This window comes from Notechis scutatus, chromosome 1, assembly GCF_049901735.1.
Source record: "Notechis scutatus isolate UNSWTSFEM ecotype Mainland chromosome 1, rNotScu1.2, whole genome shotgun sequence".
Taxonomy (NCBI): Eukaryota; Metazoa; Chordata; class Lepidosauria; order Squamata; family Elapidae; genus Notechis; species Notechis scutatus.
In genome coordinates this window covers 124,727,541-124,749,673 of record NC_142009.1, presented here as the reverse complement: position 1 = coordinate 124,749,673, position 22,133 = coordinate 124,727,541, and the positions used below count along the sequence as shown (strand labels likewise).

At 40.7% G+C, this 22,133-nt stretch overlaps 1 protein-coding gene across 1 annotated transcript in view; it reads right to left on the bottom strand.

The window, feature by feature from the left end:
- Positions 1-13,699, bottom strand: part of LOC148132975 (uncharacterized) — a 56,914-nt gene extending 43,215 nt beyond the window's left edge. Inside the window, exon 1 of the mRNA XM_087951266.1 lies at positions 13,567-13,699. Within this exon, the coding sequence (XP_087807392.1) occupies positions 13,567-13,645 (79 nt within the window). The 5' untranslated portion in view covers positions 13,646-13,699. The remainder of the gene's footprint in view (positions 1-13,566) is intronic.
- Between the last annotated feature and the right edge of the window lie 8,434 nt (positions 13,700-22,133).

Below are 22,133 nucleotides of genomic sequence, written 5' to 3'. Positions count from 1 at the left end.
TCAGTTCATTGCAAACTCTGTCAACTTTTAGTAAAAGATTAGACAACCTACGACCCGTTGGGTCAACCTTTGAGAGGAAGATATTATAATCTGATGTGACCAGAATTAACATTAAATTTTGAGTGACCATTTTTCTTACCCCAATGCTGAATGGTATCATGAACATCTAAGAAGAGTGTGTATCATAAATAGAACAATAATTGTAGTGCCAAAAGACCATCAATAAGAAGTCAATATTTATAGAAGTAAACAGATAAACAGAATGATCACAGGTGGGCAAAAAAGCAATAGGAGTGGGAGCAGCTTCTGACTTCCTACCAGCTTCCCCATTGACTTTCCTTGTGGGAAGATGGCAGGCAATGTCAGACGTCATTATCACATGACCATGGAGTGGCTGCAGTGACTACAACTTTGTGAATAAAAGCAGCCTGAGGATCCTTGAAATGGATCTCAGATTTTTTTTTTAATGCAGTCTTTAAATTAGTGGGTTTGAGGTATCTTAATTCAGAAATTGTTGTGCTGTGATGCACTCTGTGGGTTAATTGAAAGGACTATACATGGTAGATATGGTAAAAAGATATGTAGGAAAGCTTGCTTTTATTGTAACATGCTGGTATTAGGAAATTGTGGAAAGCTGAATCCCGTTCTTTCAAGATGAACCTCAGACACTGATGGTGTCTTCTCAGGGTACTGTTTTTCCTTGAATTCATTCTAATATCTATATTAAACCAATGTGAGATACAATCTGGAGTCATCAATATATAAATGGCATGCCGCTCAATCTCTCCTTACCAGAGGTGGTATTCAGTACATTCTGACCAGTTCTGGAGAACCAGTAGTAGAAATTTTGAGTAGTTCAGAGAACCAACAAATACCACCTCTGACTAGCCCCACCACCATCTATTCTCTGCTCCTGAGTCCCAGCTAATCGGCTGGGTCTTCTTTTGTTGCCCTGCACTGGAGAACGGAGCTGGAAAGCAGGTTAGTGGGGTGGGGAGGGAATGGAGATTTTACAGTATCCTTCCCCTGGAGTGGGGTGGGAATGGAGATTTTGCAATATCCTTCCCCTGCCATGCCCACCAAGCCACACCCACCATGCCATGATCACAGAACTGGTAGTAAAAAAAATTGAATCCCACCACTGCTCCTTACCGTCATCTCATTTCAACAAGACAAAAAAATTCTTGGAGGAGTTTTTGTTCAGATAAGGACATATAAAGGGAAGCTTCACAAACCAAGAGCATTATAGATTGGGAAATTTATATGCACAAACATTTTGAACTAGATTTAGATAAGTTACAAATTTTGTAAAATCCCAAATATGGTGGTTAGCGTTATTCTTGGATTTAGTACTATCTTTGAATGTACACGTGGCATGGGAGTTCAGGATACATTTTTAAGAACCCCAAATGGCTCCTATCTGCAGCACTATCTGGAAAGAACAGATATTTCCTCACAGTAATTCTTATGTTCTGGTTATGGAGCATTTTTCTTCTGGAACTGTGCTACCTACTGCTACTTGTGTCATGGTTACCTAGGCGTTGTGGCCCCGATTCCCAAGCCTATGCTGTCAGAGGAAGAAGACCTGGAAGATGAGGAGGAGGAACTGGGAATGCCTTCCTCCCCAGGACCTTTCTCTTTGGCAATGCCTTCCTCCCTGATAATGCCTCAGGTTTCATCAGACAACCGAGAGGAACATCCTGAGATTAATCAGGAGGAAGGCATATTGGAGCAGCCCTGACAGGGAGTAAAGAGGAAGAGTGTTGGCTTGATCCTAAGCAGCGTCGTAGGGAGAAACGTGAGCAGCAACGTAGGAGGCGTGGGAGGGTCAGAGAGTGAGCTGAGTCATTGAGCCACACCCACAGGGATAAAAGTGGGTGTGTTTTCGGCTGGAACTTTGTACGGGACAAAGTTTAATCTTACTTCAGATTTTCTTCGTGAATGATTTTTGTGGACTGCCTTGTAATTTTCTGTGAGTAGATTTTTATTTGTTATCAGTTCAGGCTTGGCAGGCAGAGGGTGTTGGAATGCCAGGATATTTCAGTTCCAAAGAATTTCTGTGAAGTCCGAGCCAGCTTGCCTGCCTGTGTTTGTGTGAGTTTTATTCTTTCATTTTTTGGAAAAGAAGAAAAGTGAGACAGACACATTATCATTATTCATTACATGTTTAAACCTTTTTCCATTGTAAATTTAACAAGTCAGATAAATTATGATTCTGTTTTAAACCATTTCATATAATATACCAAAACCTCTTATTCAATTTCTCTTTACTTCTCTTTAGCTCTTATTCAATATCATTATTATTATTTCATCTGATTCTTTCTGACTTAGTTACCATTATTCTCATTCTATATTTCTACAAGTTTTTACCAATTCTCCCCCAAAAAGACATATACACACAACACACAAAACATAAAAAAATATCTTTTTGGAAAGTAACTTGGACCCAGGTGTCTCTCTCTTCATGGACTTCAATTATATTCATGCTCATCTTACATATCATTACTTATTTTATTTACCATTCTAAGCCTTCTATATTAACTTCTCCACATATTTCACACTTCTTAATTCTACCTTAATTAATCATCTTAGTTTAAATCATTATATTTGTATCTTTTGTCCATTTTTTATCATCCCTTTGTCTCATCCCTTATGAAAAAAAAAGAAAATCAGTTTCTCCTGAAATCATTAATCAGAGTATGATGCCTTTCTATCTCCCCCTAAGTTAATCAAATTAATCTTTAAAATAATATCTAATACCCAATCAGATTTTGCTTGGTACATTCTATCTAACTAATACATCCAACACAATTAAGTGCATAATTAGAGAATAAATCCAAATATTAAAAAGAAATACTATAATAAAATTTTATAATAACATCAATACCATAATTTTATTAAACTCTTTAATTAAAACAATATTCTAAACCTCTCCTATTATTAAGTTTTAAAACCAATCATTTTTAAACATTTTAACATTTTAATCTCTTATCAACTCTTAAACCATTGCAATACTACCATCTCATCTTATGTACCTTGCAAAATCTTTTTTTTTTAAAAAAAAAAATTATACTTTATCCATTATCCATAAAAATTCCTTTTTTCCATTTAATTTCAAAACATTGTAGCTTTTCTCCACCTTTTCCCTTTCTTTCTTTTCCCAACAAACCTTTCTACCCCCTCCTTCTAGCCTCTGCCTTCACCGGCTTCCCTTCTCTGTCGTATTTCTTTTCCCTTTGTTTACAATCATCATATTGGTTTTGCACTTTATTTTTCCCTTTCTTAAATGTTTTTTAGATCTTAAGTCCTTAAATCCTTTAGTTTTCTTCTTTTCTCTTCTTTTCTTTTCTTTCTCTCTTCCTTTTTTCTGGATCAAATTCTGAGATTCATTAAAGATGGCTCCTTCCTTTCTTTCTTGTTCCTCTGCTGTCTTCATCTGTTGTAATTTTTGTTGATAATTAGTAAGCGCCATTTCTAAGAAAAGGAAAGCTTCTTCCACACCATTTCTTAGTTCCTCAACAGAAAGAGCCATTATAAATCTTTTCTTTTCTTTTCTCCTTCTTTCTTCTTACAACAACCAGAATATTCAAAAGAAAATAAAAAAGATAAAACAGTCCCAAAGTTATCAATCAGTCCAAACCAAGGCAGAGTTCTCACTTTCTCCTTCTGGGGTAATATCAATCAAAGAGAAAGAAAGTCCAAATCTGTTTAAAATCTTATTACAATATATTCTAGTCTTCAAATCCTTAAGGCATCTGCTCCAACAAATCTTAGCATACAAATATTTTCTTTTAATCCTCTCTCTTCCCACTCATCGCTTAAAACCAATTTCCACCTAAAAATAGGTTTCTTAATATCCAGTTATTTATTCCGTGAGGAAAAGAGGGAAAGCTATCCTTTCAGCACCTTCAAGCAGCCGCTTTTTTCCTCTTCTGGCAGGTATTATTCAGAAAGTCATACTTTTCAGGAATTTTATTAAATATGTCTCAGAGTCCTAGGAGCCAAGAAAAACTTTCTCCTCTCAATCACTTTCTCCACTTCCTCCTGCGCATTCTTACCCGGCTGCCAGCTTCTTTGTGGCGGCCATTACGGACCGCCGCTGCACCGTCCTGGGAAAAGGGGTTCTGCCGCCAGGGAGGGGGTCTGCAACACCCCCAGTCCCTTCTCCGGATCCCCCTACCTTCAGCTGCCCCTGCAGGGCAGCCTAGCTCGCACCCGTGTGGGTCGGAGCCCCAAAAACGGCTAGCGCGCGGCAGGGATTGCGCAGCTCGCAAATCCCTGCCGCTCGCGAAGCCGACAAACCGGAAGCTCCTCACAGTAATTCTTATGTTCTGGTTATGGAGCATTTTTCTTCTGGAACTGTGCTACCTACTGCTACTTGTGTCATGGTTACCTAGGCGTTGTGGCCCCGATTCCCAAGCCTATGCTGTCAGAGGAAGAAGACCTGGAAGATGAGGAGGAGGAACTGGGAATGCCTTCCTCCCCAGGACCTTTCTCTTTGGCAATGCCTTCCTCCCTGATAATGCCTCAGGTTTCATCAGACAACCGAGAGGAACATCCTGAGATTAATCAGGAGGAAGGCATATTGGAGCAGCCCCTGACAGGGAGTAAAGAGGAAGAGTGTTGGCTTGATCCTAAGCAGCGTCGTAGGGAGAAACGTGAGCAGCAACGTAGGAGGCGTGGGAGGGTCAGAGAGTGAGCTGAGTCATTGAGCCACACCCCACAGGGATAAAAGTGGGTGTGTTTTCGGCTGGAACTTTGTACGGGACAAAGTTTAATCTTACTTCAGATTTTCTTCGTGAATGATTTTTGTGGACTGCCTTGTAATTTTCTGTGAGTAGATTTTTATTTGTTATCAGTTCAGGCTTGGCAGGCAGAGGGTGTTGGAATGCCAAGGATATTATCAGTTCCAAAGAATTAACTCTGTGAAGTCCGAGCCAGCTTGCCTGCCTGTGTTTGTGTGAGTTTGTATTCTTTCATCTTTTGGAAAAGAAGAAAAGTGAGACAGAACATTTTTGTCCCGTACCTGACTTAAACCATCTTTTACCTAAGAAGCTTCAACAACAGCTGCAAGATGAAAATCAAACTCTACAACAGCAAGTGGCTCAATTAACAGCCCAAATTGCTTTTCTGCAGGCTCATGCAGCTCTTCCTCCCCCTCCTTGTTGGAAATGCCGGGTGGCTGTGCCAGATAAGTTTTCTGGGCAGCCTGAGATGTTCCCGGCTTTCATGGGACAGTGCCAGTTATTTATGGCTATGAGGCCAGAGGATTTCCCAGATGACTGGGCTCGGGTGGATTTTGTGATAAGCCTCCTTTCCAGCTCAGCCACCAGATGGGCCACAGCTTTGTTGCTCAAGAACAGCCCGTTATTAACTAATTACCAGGGTTTTTGGCAACACATGCGCCACATGTATGAAGATCCCATACGAGTGCAGATGGCAGCCAGGCGCCTTAAGGACCTTTGCCAAGGGAGGCGCCCTCTGCAAGAGTTTGTTGCTGAATTTCGGCTTTTGTGCCTGGACTCCAACTGGAATGATGCAGCGTTAATGGACACCTTCCAGGATGGCCTGTCAGATGAGCTGCAGGACAAGTTAGTTCGAGTGGAACCGACCCCGACCCTCGACGCTCTGGTCGTGCAATGCTTGCACATCGATGCACGTCTCCAACGGCGAAAGAACCATCGTACCATCCAGGAGCAGCCATCTGCATCTGTACTGCAGCGCCCTGTGCTAACAGCGCCCCGGGTCACCCAACGTGTCGTGGCAATGGCCGAGGAGCCAATGGAGTTAGGAGCAGTCAGACCTCACCTGACGGCCCAGGAGCAAACACGGAGATGCCAAGGCGGTTTGTGCTTGTATTGGGAGGGGGCAGGACATTTCACTAATTTTTGTCCTCTAAAGCGAGGTGGGTCGCTCAAGCCTGTGCCTGAATCTCAGCATGATCAGTCAGGAAACAGGGCAGGCCTGATCTAGGGGAAACCCTAGGCCGGGCACATATCAAACACCCACCTGAATTAGCAGAGGTTGACTCTGGACCCCCCTGGCATCTGATTTTGGACACTCGGGTTTTCTTGGCTAACCAGTCGGAAGGGATTCCAGCAAATGCACTGGTGGACTCAGGGGCCACGACTAACTTTATGGACCAGGCCTTTGCAGCCCATTTTGATGTCCCCTTGGTTCCGGTGGAACCTCCGATGAGGGTCGAGACTATTGATGGGCGGGAACTTATTGCAGGACCCATTAAATTCGCCACCCAGCCTTTGCGCCTAGTCATTGGAGAACATGAGGAGGTGATCCGCTTTAATGTCACCACAGAACTCCATTTCCCATTAGTCCTTGGCATGGCTTGGCTTAGGATTCATGATCCTCAGGTGGCATGGTCGTGGAACGCCATTTTTTTCCGAGTCTGCAGTGCTTGGACCACTTCCGCCACACCTGTGCTGGCCAGGACATCACCACCTCTGCCATCTCCATACCTCCTGAAATGACGGACTTCACGGATATGTTCAGTGAGAAGGAGGCGGATCAGTTACCCCCACATCGGCCCTATGATTGCCCAGTGGACCTTCTGCCCAATGTACCACTGCCAAAGGGACATTTGTACTCCATGTCTGAGCCCGAGCTGGTGGCACTACGGGACTTTTTGGACAAAAACTTGGCCTGAGGGCTCATCCAGCCTTCGTCGTCCCCTCTCTCAGCCCCAGTCCTCTTTGTCAAGAAGAAGACGGGAGACTTATGCTTGTGCTGTGATTACCGCCGGCTAAACGCCATCACGGTGCGGAATAGCTACCCCTTGCCGCTCATTCCAGAGTTGTTGGAGAGGTTGCGGGAGGCCACTATCTTCACCAAGCTCAATCTTCAAGGGGTGTACAACCTGGTGCGGATGCGAGAGGGGGACGAATGGAAGACGGCATTTGGCACCCGATACGGCCATTTTGAGTACACTGTGATGCTGTTTGGGTTGACCAACACCCCCGCAGTCTTCCAGTACCTGATGAATGACGTGTTTCGGGATATGTTAGATCGATTCGTGGTGGTGTACCTGGGCGATATTCTGATCTATTCCGGGTCCAGGGACAGCCACATTCAACACGTTCGTCTGGTCTTGCAACGCCTTCGGGAGCACCAACTTTATGCGAAGCTGGAGAAATGTTTCTTCTTCCAGACTTCCATTGAGTTCCTTGGGCACATCATCTCTTCCAAAGGCATCGCCATGGACCCACGTAAGGTGGAGGCCTTATGTAGTTGGGAACCCCCTCGTGGCGTGAAGGACATTCAACGCCTATTGGGGTTTGCTAACTATTACCGGACCTTCATCCCAGGTTTTGCCAAGCTGACGGGTTCAATAACCCAGCTCCTTCGAAAGAAGGTCCCATTTCAGTGGGCCCCCCTGCAGCAACAGGCTTTTGAGGCCCTCAAGAATGCTTTTGTCGCAGAACCCGTCCTGAGGCACTCTGATCCGCATTGTCCTTTTGTGGTGGAGACGGATGCGTCCAACGTGGCTATTGGGGCAGTGTTGTTGCAAGCCCCGGTGGATAGCGCCACTCTTTTTCCCTGCGCTTATTATTCCTGGAAACTCACTCCTTCCGAACACAATTACACCATCTGGGAAAAAGAGTTGCTGGCTATCAAGGCTGTGTTTGAGGCTTGGCGACATCATCTCGAGGGGGCCCGACACAAGGTGGAGGTCCGGACGGACTATCAGAATTTATAACATTTGTCAACGGCAAGAAAGTTGAACCAGCGGCAGATCCGGTGATCGTTGTTTTTTGCCTGGTTCAACTTTTCTGTGACCTATACCCCAGTGGTCACAATTGGAGGGTGGATGCCCTGTCCCGCAAACCCGAGTACCTTTGCCCCGAGGACCCCCTTCTCTGCGGATGGTGCTGCCAGCAGAATCCTTGGCCGCAGTCCAAGAATCAGTGGACTTGCGGACTCAGGTGCGAGAGGCGCAGCGCCTAGACACTTGGTTGCAGCAGAGGATGGGGGAGATTAGACCCAAATCCCCATGGACTTTGGAGGAGGGTTTACTCAAGCATCAGGGCCGGTTGTACGTACCCACGGGGCCACTTCGAGCCCTTATTATGACTCAGTGTCATGACAACCCTGCAGCCAGCCATTTTGGGTTTTTTAAGACTCTCCATCTTGTAACGTGGACTTTTTGGTGGCCTCGAGTATGGCATGATGTCCACACCTATGTCACATCTTGTGTACCATGCAGGCAAGTGAAATCCGCGACGGGTGCATCTCCTGGTCTCCTCCAACCTCTGCCGACTCCAGAAAGACCATGGGGAGCGATTTCCATTGACTTCTTGACTCATTTACCACCGTCCTCTGGATTTACAACTATGCTGGTGGTGGTTGACATGTTGACAAAAATGGCCCACTTCATTCCGTGTTGTAAATTGCCAACGGCCTGTACAACTGCCCGTTTGTTCTTGCAGCATGTTTTTCGTCTCCATGGTCTGCCAGACAGGGTAGTTTCTGACCGCGGTGTACAATTTACAGCCCAATTTTGGAAAAGCCTGATGACTGTGTTACGGGTGCAGGTGTGCTTGTCGTCGGTGCACCATCCAGAGACTGATGGGGGGATGGGGAAGGTCATTGGCATTCTCGAGCAATACTTGCGTTGTTTTGTAAACCAACGGCAGAACAACTGGGCTGATTATCTCCCTCTGATGGAGTTTGCATTCAACAACTCCCAGCACACTTCCACCCAAATGACACAATTTTATGCTAATGTGGGGTACCATCCGTGGTTTTTCCCTTTGACACTATTAGATTCCCCTGTTACCGAGACCCAGGAATTCCTTTCGGAACTTCACTCAGTTCAGCAGTTAGTTCAGCAGCAATTGATACAGGCCAAGGAAGATTACAAGCGGTTTGCAGATCGCTCTCGACGGGCAACACCTCCACTGGCTGTAGGAGACCGTGTGTGGTTATCCACAAAACATCTTTAGGTCAGCCGCCCAATAAAGAAGCTGGACCATTGGTTCATCGGCCCATTTCCCATCTAGGCGGTCATCAACCCCGTAGTCTATCGACCGACTCTACCGTGCTCCACGCGAATTCATCCAGTCTTCCACCATTCCCTTTTGGTCCCTGACGCCCCTTCATGTTATCTCCGACGTCCCACAGCTGTTGATCCACCACCTGTGCCCAGAGAAGATGGCACAGTAGAAGGCAAGGTGGCCAGCATTAGGGATTCCTGCTGGCTAAAAGGGTGGTTCCAGTATTTGATCGAGAGGCAGGGGGATGGGCCGGAGGCCCTCTCCTGGGTGGATGCTTCCGCGATCCACACCCCGGACCTTATACAGATGTTCCATGACCATTTCCTCTTGCGACCACTTCCTGACCGTCAGACTCAGGGGAAGGGCCCTGCGGTGGGGGATAGTGTTGTGGCCCCCATTCCCGAGCCTATGCTGTCAGAGGAAGAAGACCTGGAAGATGAGGAGGAGGAACTGGGAATGCCTTCCTTCCCAGGACCTTCCTCTCTGGCAATGCCTTCCTCCCTGATAATGCCTCAGGTTTTATCAGACAACCGAGAGGAACATCCTGAGATTAATCAGGAGGAAGGCATATCGGAGCAGCCCCTGACAGGGAGTAAAGAGGAAGAGTGTTGGCTTGATCCTAAGCAGCATCGTAGGGAGAAACGTGAGCAGCAATGTAGGAGGCGTGGGAGAGTCAGAGAGTGAGCTGAGTCATTGAGCCACACCCCACAGGGGATAAAAGTGGGTATGTTTTCAGCTGGAATTTTGTACGGGACAAAGTTTAATCTTACCTCAGATTTTCTTCGTGAATGATTTTTGTGGACTGCCTTGTAATTTTCTGTGAGTAGATTTTTATTTGTTATCAGTTCGGACTTGTTGGAATGCCAAGGATATTATCAGTTCCAAAGAATTAACTCTGTGAAGTCCGAGCCAGCTTGCCTGCCTGTGTTTGTGTGAGTTTGTATTCTTTCATCTTTTGGGAAAGAAGAAAAGTGAGACAGAACACCTAGGTGTTTGTTTGTTTGTTTGTTTGTTTTTTACTGTGGAATAGACTTTATAGGAAGCTACCCTTAAAAATACCTGGAAGTAAGAAATGCATCAGGTAAGTAGTCATCTGTGCAAGGTTCAGGGATCAAATTATTGCTCTCTTGACAGATTTACACTGCTTGCCAACTTACCAACCATAAAAAATATAGTATCAACTTTTAAAGCCAGAAATATCAAAAGGCAGAGCAATTGGAGAGCTTTTTCTCATTTTGAACATCTCTAGCCATTAAGGCCTTCAAGGAGAAGCCTTTCTGTTGGTGTGTCCATTACCAATGGAATTGGCACGGGGCCAAAGGCACAAAACCTTAAACTTTCTTTGAAATAATTTCTATCTTTTAAAATAAATTCTTTTTCATGAAATTAAAGGAACTAAGAAAAAAAATTTCAACGAAGAGAAATTTATGTACTTGGCAGTGCTGATTTTAATATTTAAAATATTTAAAAGCCGAAACTGATAGAAACTGGTAGATGATTTAAAATACTGTTTGCATACACAGTTTTCTGAGGGATCCTTGGTGTTTTCTGGGCTCATTTCAGAAGGATCCCTCATTTCAACCCTGAGCTACAGATATTCTCTTTTATTGGTACAAATGAATTGGTACAAAACTTGGGTTTTAAGACCAACCTCAGGCACTCTTTTTTGTCTTCTTTGGGTAAGGCCCCTTAGGCAAAATATGTATAAATGTATACATGCACATATATATGAAAGAAATAACTAGCTGAGCATATATTTCCTTTTTAATCAGCTAAATATATTGCTTGGTTATATCCTCATAAATCCAGTCCCTTTAAACTGCTGACATATTGACTTTTTAAATTGTTTTTTTCATTATCCTAAGCAGAGAAGGTTGGCACCCTTGCAAACAATATGTTTTCGTTTCTTATGAATTAGGTGACATAAAACCAATACAACATAGAAAGTAGTCATGCATCATAGTATATAGTACATTTCTAAAAAAAAAAAAATGCTTCTCAAATTTTCAAGCTGTCAATAAAGCCAACACTGAGCATCAACCTATTAATTGATGGGAATTGTGACCCCCCCCCCTTTGTTCACAGTCTGGTAGCTTACATGGTCCTTGAAATAGCTTCCCTTCATCATACTCTCTGGATTGGCAAATAAGACCATTTTGCTTATCATAATTTGTGCCAAGCAGTATAAACTAAAATTCAATAACAACATCAATGGCTTTTAGCAACGAATCTTATCAAAAAGGAATGGTTAACAGACCAAAACATGAATACGATACAAGCTCACTAAAATAATGCTACAACCCTAAGTTTAATTTTTAATACTTATGCAAATAGACCTGCCTAAATAGGCCCAATGAGCTAAATGCAGCTGCTCAGATGTGTTCAACAGCCCAATAATTGTGTCAAATAAACTGCTACATTCAGGAGGCAAAATCAGGATTGCTAGTTGTCACATCAGCTGTTCATTTTAGTCGTCAGTGTTGTATAACATGGAACAATCTGTCATCCTCCTGTTCTGCATCTAAGCTGGAATTAGATTAAAAAATAAAAAGAAAAAAGAAATGAGGACAAAGGGAGGAGTGAGGATAAAATGGCCAACGTGCTACAAGGATGCCACACTTCTATTTGACAAGCACGGCTACTCAGAAGGGAGCCACCATTTCATCAACGTTATCAGTGATTCCATAGCATTGCAACAGAAGATCTTCCATTCTAGACTTCCCCATGGAGACTGGCAATGCCTTCATAATTGTCAATCAGCTGGGCTCCACGACTGCTCTCTGTAGTAAGCTCTGACCTTCCCTGGCCATCTTTGCTGCCCTTGCCAAAGGGATGCCTGGTTCTTCTATATTTTTGTTGTTGTTGCGCACACAGGAAAATATTGACTTGGTATGAGATCTATGAGAAGGTCTGTATTCCCATAAAGAAGTCAAAATAAAGCAGAACTTTGCCCAGCATTCTTTTTTCTTAGATAAGGTAAGGAAATGAGTGAAGGGAAACATTGCAAAGTGCCGAATCATAAATATATATGTGTGTGTGTAGCATATGTATGTACACATGTGTATATATGCTTGTCTACACTAAAATCAAAGAAATGATGGAATAGAAACATTACAGAAAGGATGCAAGAGGGCCAAAAGGAAATGTAACTGACAAAAATTAAAATATTTTAAAAATTAAATAATTAAATTGAACTGTTAAATTGTCCCGTGGCAAGTCTGCTGTAGTGAGTTTTCCTACAGCCATGGTGAATTGGCTGCGGTAAGTTTTCCCATTCCAGTAGTTGTATGGAGTCCCATAAAACAGGCACCATAACAAAAAAATTCTGGTTCCCACAAGATGACATTCTTTAATCATTGGGACATTGCAACAGGCCTCTCCTGCCAGACTTAACAGGATAGTTCGAAAGAATTGAGAAGAGGCAGTCCCACAAATAATAACAATAACACTTGGATTTACATGGTATACCACTTCACAGTGCTTTACAGCCCTCTGTAAGCAGTTTACAGAGTCAGCATATTGCTCCCCAACAATCTGGATCCTCATTTTACCAACCTTGGAAGGATGAAAGGCTGACTCAACCTTGTGCCTGGTGAGATTTCAATTGCCAAATTGCAGTCAGCTGACAGTCAGCAGAAGTAGCCTGCAGTACTGCACTCTAACCACTGCACCACCATGGCTCTTACAACCCAACTCCAGGCCACGGAAGCCTTCACAAGTGACAAAAAGCATCTTGAATTGCACACCAGGAGTACCCCGGTGGAATTCATAGAACAGAGTTGCAAGTGGACATGCTGCCCCGTGCTGCCCCAAAATGAGAGACCAGTTGCAGGGTGCTTCTTGCACTGTTCTTGCATGCAGTGCTAGAGTTTTTGAATACAAATAATCCATTATATATGAATAACATATGATGAATATTTACGTACTAGTAAAAAGATTCAGAGATTTTAGTACAGCTTCTCTCAGTAAATGATGCATAAATATTTAAGTTTACAAATCCCTACGTGAGGAAAGTTTTCAACATTACATTTTAGGAAAGTCAAATGTTCGATAATGAGAAATGTGAACGTAAATCAGTTTTATTGTGCCAAAGCCTGATTTGTTTGTTTTTTCTTTCACATATGTCAGGATTTATGTTGATTCATTAAGCATTCCTACTGTGATATAAACTGGCACAACTGAAAAAGGAGTTGTGATATGTAGGTTTTTGTAAAACATCACAGTTGCACTAGTAATTATTTTTTCTTAGCTGAATTCACAAAATATTGATTTTTTTCTCTGGTCTATAGAACCTCTCTTTTAATATAATTCAACTAAGTACCTGGATTGGTAAAGAACCAATAAATCAGAAATGCAGTAAGTACTGTAAGGTCCAGAGGTGCTTAACAAAGATGCAGATTTAGGAATCACCACGATAATTATTGATCTATCTTTCAAAAAGTAAGTGACCTTTTTGCTTATCCAGGATGAAACAATGACTTTATGATCAAACACTCATGTTATTATAATGGGATTTGGTTTATGTCTACAAAGTACATTTTTAAAATGTGCTAACCTGTGAAACCAGAATCACAAACGCACTGGTAGCCTCCAGGCTTGTTGAAGCAACTTCCTCCATGCAAACAAGGAACCATTTCACACTCATTTATATCCACTTCACAGAATGCCCCATAGAAGCCAATGGGGCAGTTGCAAAGGAACCTATCAGAGAAAAGGAAGATTTCAGAGGATGGCAAAATCAGCAAATTCACAGTATTTGCCATATGTTCAACTTACTTCTACTCGGATGCAGGAATGCAGTGGCTCTCAGAAATTCCTAGATATTTCAGTAAACTGATATGATTTATCTGACTGATAAACTGATCTGACCCACAGCTCAGAATATGGTATTGTTTTGGTTTTGCTCTTCTGCAAATTATGTCACAATTAAGTACTATGTCTATGTGTATGAGCAAATGGAAGGTGGCTTATTTTGGGTAAGTTAAAGTGTACTATATGCATACTTTATAGTTAAATGTTTGATATATATTTTGGGAAAAATACTGAAATATTCTTCCTGTATATCTGTGAAGGGAGAGATAGCCAAATTGAGGGAAAGGCCTCCAAATATCCTGCCAAATGTTGGGCAAACAGCCAAAGTTATGCTAAATCCATGCAGAAAGTAGGATACCAGGCTAGGAAAGGGCCCCTTGGTAGATTTGGCCTTTTTTGAGAAGGAGTTGGAAGAATAACCACTCATTGGCTTTGCAGGTAGGTGAGCTTTATGCCTTTGATGACTGAGTTTTGTGAGATGATATAACTGAACACCAAGCTTGGCCTTTCTAGAGAAAGGACAACCTCATCCTTGATAGAATGCAGGTGTGCCAGATTTGGCAGTAATCCATGTTAATTAATTAGCAGAGGTAGCAGAACCCCAGGCTGGCACAGTGTTAAAAAATGCCACAGTGATAGGCAGGGCAGATCAAGAGATGGCCCACTACAAGTAGCATTTATACCGTAGTTTTGCTGCCAGTTGTAATATCATCCAGCATTCATAAAGCCAGCCCTATTCCCAGCCCCCCCCCCCCAAAAAAGCACTTTGTTCTGTCTTATCTCCCCTCAGCTTCTGAGAAGAGGAAAATCTAGAAACTGGAAAAAATCCAAGAAATCCCAAAAGGAAGAGCAACAAGGAATTGATTGACCAAATCACACTTGAACGCTAGGAAGATGTAATATGGATAGATTTTAGTCCATTTTCTGTTCCCAGGGGGAGGGGCATTTTGCCTGCCAGAGTGCTGCAGGAGGCCGTCCAGGCCCAGCATGGGGCACAGAGGCATGGGGGGGGGGGTGCTTTGGTTGCTGAGTGCTGCAGTGGGTGGTCCAGGCCCAGAATGGGGTGCAGGGGGCACATGTGAGCCCCCCCTCTTTTGGCTGCCAGAGTACTGAAGGAGTCCTTGACTCAGAAGGTTATTAAAGGGAGGAAAAGTAAAATATTTTACCTTTCAGGCTTGCAAGATTCTGCTACTATAGCCTATGTCAATAATTTGTAGTTCTAGTCTGGTCCTTTGGAGTTAGTTTCTTGATCTGGTTTCTCTTTCATAGGGTGATCAAGTAGATCAAGTATATATTAAAAAAACAAAATCACAGAAATTTACGTCTCTCTATTTTTATAAATCATTTTAAAAACCATGTATGCGGAGGTGTGATCCTGTCTCACGTCCAACATCGCCATGCCCAACCTCTGAGGTCAAACACATCACTGATGTGACCCTCAATGAAATTGAGTTTGACACACCCCTGCACTACACCCTGCCTCCCCCATCCTCCAATATCTGTAAGTGGTTGTTTGGCACCCATTTTTAAGGGACTTCATCTTGTCCTAATCATACAGAATAAAAAATAATAGAGAATTCAGTGTATATTGTATTAACAAACCAAATTTTAATTATGTTGGATGATCAGTACAGAGCTATATCATGTCACTAGTTAAAACTTGTGGCTGGTGATGTGATTGAAATTAAGAGTGGTGAATAAGAGTCAAAGCAGTCATTTTGCAACATTAAAGAGTCCTGATAAGTAGAAATATTAATGAGATGATGAAACCCACTGTTCAGTACCTAAAAGATATGAAAGCAACAACTTTGCTTTGTTTTTATCCTCACGCCTATACTGCATCAGAATGATGGCCCATCAGGGTTCCGATGATTGCCCTAATTAAATCATGAGCCTCGAGCTCATAACTTATGAATGATAATGGAATTATTCTATAATAATTTTATGATTGTATTACTCTAACTATATATAAACTCTTCTGTTATTTGTTCACTACAAACCCTAAGAAACAAGCTGTAATTGCTTGCTCTATGCTGTTACAAAAAATATAGGCTGCCTACTTTCTATAATACTACTTGACATGCTATATCAGCAAAGTAAAAGGCCAAAACTTGATTCCAGTCACAAACCTGTTTATAAGATCTATGCATGTTCCGCCATTTGCACAGGGTCTTGATAGGCACTCATTAATCTCCCCTTCACACAGTATCCCAAAAAAGCCATCTCTGCAAAAGCACCTGGATAGAAGGATGGCATTTAGTGAACTGCAAAGAATCTTTAGCAGAAGAAGTAACAAAAAGAAAGAAAAATGCAAGATTTTGTTCCTTTTTCTGTATACTCTATCACTTAAAATAAACAGTCTGGACAATTTAAACAACTTTTTTGGCAAAATACATGGTTTGCTGATTGCATAAATTTTAATTATTGCCCAGAAATTGGAGGAACGTTAAGCAATGGCTTCTCCCACAAATGATCCAAATCTGTGCCACTAAATACATCATCTTCCTCTAAAACAGTCCCCAAGCCAAGTCTTACACTGATTCTTCCTTACCTATAACTGTTTATCCCATCCACACAGTGACCTTGATTCCTACATGGGTTGGAGATGCATTCATTATTGTCAATTTCACAGTAAGTGCCTTCAAATCCTGAAAGACAGATGAAGCAGTAATGGATCTATGATCTTTTTGACTTAGTTTGAATGTCAGGAGCAGAAATAACAAAGACCCAGGTGAATGCCTTCAAAATTGAACTTTAAAACACTTGGAGCTTCACCTGTTCAATCTAACAAGCAATGCTTCTCCATAGAGATGATCGCATATCAAATAATACTTTCATGCAGGGACAAAATAAAGAGGAAGGCAGGAAATGAGCGTCTAGCAAAATCGGCCAGGCTACTCTTGCCTTTTTGAAAAACTTGGAAATATTATATTAAAATAGTAGTATGCTGTCTTCAAAAACTAGGCAAATCTGCCACATCATGGAGCTTAAGCTATCATATATCTCAGTGTTTATCAATCTGGGCAGTTTGAAGATGTGCTATATTCAACTCTCAGAATTCCCCAGCCAGCATAGGTAGATTATTATCTATTATTTATGTTCTAGATTAAGAGTATGGTATTGTTGCAGTAGCCAGGAGACCACAATGCAATCTCAGAGTAGTAACTTAGCTTGGCAAGATACCAACCCCGTTGTAGGACATGCTTGCATGCTTCCCAAAGGTGCACCACAGAAGGACAAACTGACTTCACACTAGAGAGAAAGAAGAGTGGGCTCTTCCTGCATTATCATCCAAGTCTCCCTCCCTTCCTGGAGCTGCCTCACAAATGGGCATTGCACCCGAGAAGGTTCAGAGCCATCAGGAATCTGATTGCCTGCACGGAGCACCAATTCATTTTCCCACCAAAGTGGTACTCATCTATCTACTTACATAGAACATGCTTTCAAACTGTTAGGTGGACAAAATCTGAGGTGAGTGACAGGAGTCCACCTGGCCATGCAGTGCTAGACTCAAAGTACCAGACCAGAAACCAATCCAGTGTCATTAAACCACTGAGCCACTGTACTTCTTAAACATTCTAGATATCTTAGAGTAAAAAAATATTGTCACTTGCAAAGGACAATATTTGTCCTTTTTCTGTGTTTTTTATATTGATAAGGCTAGGAATGGGAAAAATGATTTAGTATAGATTTAAGTCATTATTTACTTTATTCGTACTCACTGAATCAATTCAGAGATGAACCCTTTTTAGAATTGCCATTGCAATTCCTTCTACAAAAATGAATTGTGTTGGCAAAAGAGAGTACATTAGTGAAAGCAATGTATAAAATAGCTTGGAGAAAATGTATTTTGGGGAACAAAATGTTAGAAAATGTGTTTATCAGGATAGTAATATTTTTACCAGTTGGTGGCCAGTGCAAAACTGGGCTTTTCTTTTTTCTTTTCTTTTTAAATCACTGGTCAAATAGTGAAGGCTGCAATGAGGGGGAAAAAACCTACATTCTTTTGTATGTGGTAATCAGATATTAATGGAACAATGTATGATCCAACTATACCGAAACCCCAAATGTATTGTTTTCAGCATCTGAGCAATTCTAATATAGATTACTTGTAACAAATATTCAAAATTAAATGTCATTGCAAATGTTGAAAGCAATGTAAAATCTGAGGATTTTTCAAGAGTGCTTACTATAATGAGTGCCATCACTTAACTAGATCATTCATCAATATAATATTTCTAGTCATTAGACTGTGAAAGAGAGAGATTGATATTGATGATTTCATTTGTTGTTATATTAATTATGTAATGATAGGAGGTAGTCGGCTTTAGTTTTGGGGAAGGTTACATAATTTGACAGAGAAAATTGAATTTAAGATTTAATTTGCTAGAAAATTTGGAACTCGGACACCATGCTAAGTCATGATAAGATTTACTTTGTTTTGGTTTAGTGTGTTTGCAGTCATTGTGATTTGTAAAATATATTGACAAAACAGCATTCAAAGTTTATGGCAGTGTGCTTTTTTGCTACTGAGAACTAAACATAAGGAGATAATCTTCACTCTTAAGTTAGGACTTCAGCATGAAATGACATTCCTTGAGGTCCTTTTCATCTAAAGTGAGTGTTATGAAAGAAGTGAAATCTATTTCAGGAAGAAAAAAAAAGTAATGTCATTCTTATCATGAAAGTGTGCAATCTCAGTACAAACACAAAGGAGAGACAGACAGAGAGAGGGAAAAGCAATATAGAATAAATATATATATATATATATATATATATATATATATATATATATATACATACACACACACACACACACACACACACAGTATATATGTGTGTGTGTGTGTGTGTGTGTGTGTGTGTGTGTGTGTATATATATATATATATATATATATATATATATATATATATATATATATATATATATATTTCTTAAGTGTTCACAGGTATTTATATGTATGGTATTCAGCTTTGTTCGGGTATTTTCCCACATCATTATAGTTGTGCTTTTAAAGTTGACGTGGGAAAATATCCGAACAAAGCTCCATATCTTTAGAAAATAGGTTAGGTTTATATGTTATTCCTTTTTCATCACTCTACATTTCCCTTTAAACAAAAACACTTGTTATGTCAATGTCTTATTTTCATGGAATTAATATTTGATGCTGATCTCTACAGAATAATATACTTTCTAATCCAATTTCCAAATCTAATGCAATTTTTTAAATCTCGGATTTACACTACTAATTATATTAGTGTGTTCTGAATTCCTCTGCTCTACAATATACTAGTGATAGTAGTATATAACAAAGCCTTTTGATAGTGATTGCTTTTAAACTAGACTTTTTCCGGGGACATTCCCCCTCCAAGAAATTAAATTAAGTAAAGTTAAATTAAATTAAATTAAACTTCTAATTTATTGATATCCCAACAGCTCATCAAGGGTTTTTGTTTCTCCTCCCCTTTCTATTTCAACAAGAATGTAATTCTGGACTTGTTCAAGTGGTTTATTTTTATTTATTGATTTTATAACCATTTTATCTTGATTTGATTTAGCATGATGGTTATGTTAGCCATATGATCTTATTGATATATACTTTGTTTGAATTATGATTATTATAATCTATTCTGTCCTGAGTGCAGAACCAGAGTCTTTAATAAAGAAATACCCTTGACAGTCTTGGAAATTGCTAAAAGTACTGCCAAGTCCATATTTCCAGCCAATTTAATGTGATCTAATAAAATTAAATGAGAGCTGTTTTTTCTTTAACTTCTGAAACTTAACGTTGTTCAACACATTTTTAACAGTTAGCAACATTATGACAAATTAACATAACCAACTGCAATCAATTTGCAGCATCTAAAATATTTGCCCAGAACAATCTTCAGAAAACATCATAATGTAAATTCTAATTCATGTCATAGGCTGTGAATATAGTTTATTAATTTAATATATAAAACATAGGTTTTTTTATTTTTCAGCCAACTGTTTTGTAAATTGGTTTATTAATTAGGCATTTGAAAATATACATTTAGTGCTAATGTATTGTTATGGTAATGACATTTACTACCATGTGTACTAAAGTAATAGGCACATTTCAATGCAACTACTAGCCGCTGCTGGTCATGCAAATCAGTCTAGCAGAAGATACAAATTATAAATCAACAGTGCATGGAAATGATCTGATATAGCCCTAGAGAACAGACTTTTATTTTTTATTTTTTTATTTTAGTTTTCCCCCCCATATTTTTATATTTTTCAAGCAAAACATTTAGAAGAAACTAAATTTCAGTTTCTCATTACTTATTACTTAGGGGTATTCCTTATTTGGGTTGCATTTTCAATTATATGACTGTCCAGCTTTTAATAATAAACAAGTACTACTGCCTGTAGCTGCAGAGTCACCAACCACATGAATTTCTGGGTTTACTTAATCAACAGTGAGAGATGAATTAAAATGCAACTCAGATTGTGATTTAGAAATCCCAGTACATTTCTCAGCTGAAGGCCTTTTTATTCTTTCTTATTCAAGGGAGCTTGGGACCTCTATCTTCAGGATAATGCTCTAAGAACGAAATGTTATCAGATTTGGCTATTACAGGAGAATCTGGTAAAAGATTGGCTTTGAAAATGGGCTAGATTCAATGGTGGGATTCATCCAGTTCGCACTGGTTCAGGAGAACTGGTTGATAAATTACCCCTCCCTCTATTAAGGTGTATCCTGGGTGCTGCGCTGCAATGGTGAAATGGGCAATGAAGCAGCCGGCGCGAGGGAAGGAGAAGGCTGCTTTCCTTCTTTCTTCTCTCTGCTCCTCCTCCTTCCCTTGTGCCGGCTGCTCCATTGCCCATTTCTCCATTGCAGCGCAGTGCCCAGGATCCACTTTGATAGCGGGTGTGTGCGTATGTAATTTAACAACCTGTTTGCCCAGGGTCAGGTTGGCCATCGTGGGAGGCTCATCCCGCATATGTGGTGAAGCAGGAGGACAGGGATGGGCCACCCCTCCCATGACAGCCAACCTGACCCTGGGTGAACCGGTTGTTAAATTATTTGAATCATATCACTTTCTAGATCCAGTTGAAGAAAATAAGATCTCCCAATACACACTTGTGGGAAAGGCAGTTGTGCAAAGATTTTGGATAATGTGGCTGTTTTATTTTTCATTCTCCTGGTCATGCAATCTGGAACAGAGCTTTCATTAAGGGGTTGGAAATAATTCCAGAAGCTGTGTTTTGCATGATTTCCCTACATTGCTTAAAATCACAAGACTTTACTCGTGGTAATTAAATAAAGAAATAAAGCATTCCCATTTGAGCACTGAATATGTTTTTCGTCTCCTTTCTTTTGAAAAACAGAAATCTTTCCCCCAGACTTGTAAAGTGTTAAGAAAGAAAGTGAATCTGCTGATGGCCTTCATGTAATGCAATTCTTAGAAAAATGAATAGTTGCTTTGGCTGATTATCTTACGCCTGAGAGTTTTGAAGGCAATGTGAAATGTACCCCTACAGAATTATTTCAATATTGCTTTATTTATCAAGAACAATTAATTAATTAAAGCTACAAGACACTCAGATCACTTGTTTATGATAAAATAGTTCTGTTAAGTTTTGCTTGTAGTGTTAGAAGGTACTATTGAGACTATTGAGTCAAGCCATTTAAGAGTAGGAATCCAAATTAAAATAACCACATAGATTGATGCTAAATTCTGTTTGAACCTTTACAATGAATGGAAATCTATTACCTCCCTTGGTTGCTGGTTCTATAGTCAAATTGTTCGTATTGTTGGAAAGCTTTTCAATTGGCCTATGATTTGCCCAGTTCCTGTAAAGAAACCCAGGTAGACTGTCTGAAGCTTCCCCCTTTCATCTTAAATTATTCCCTTTTCCAGTTCTAAGCTATGACCTAATGTAGTACCTATATAGCAATAGCAATAGCAATAGCACTTAGACTTATATACCGCTTCACAGTGCTTTACAGCCCTCTCTAAGTGGTTTTACAGAGTCAGTGTATTGCCCCCAACAATCTGGGTCCTCATTTTACCCACCTCAGAAGGATGGAAGGCTGAGTCAACTTTGAGCCTGGTGAGATTTGAACTGCCAAACTGCTGGCAGCCAGCAGTCAGCAGAAGTAGTCTGCAGTACTGCACACTAACCACTGGGCCACCACGGCTCATGTTGTTCAGTTGTTGTAATGGATGTTCTTCCTTACCCATCCATAGGCTTGTTGCTTTAAATTTTACATTTAATGTTTCACTGTAGTTTCACCTGTTATGAACTATTGTAAAATGTACAAAGCATGCAGTATTTTT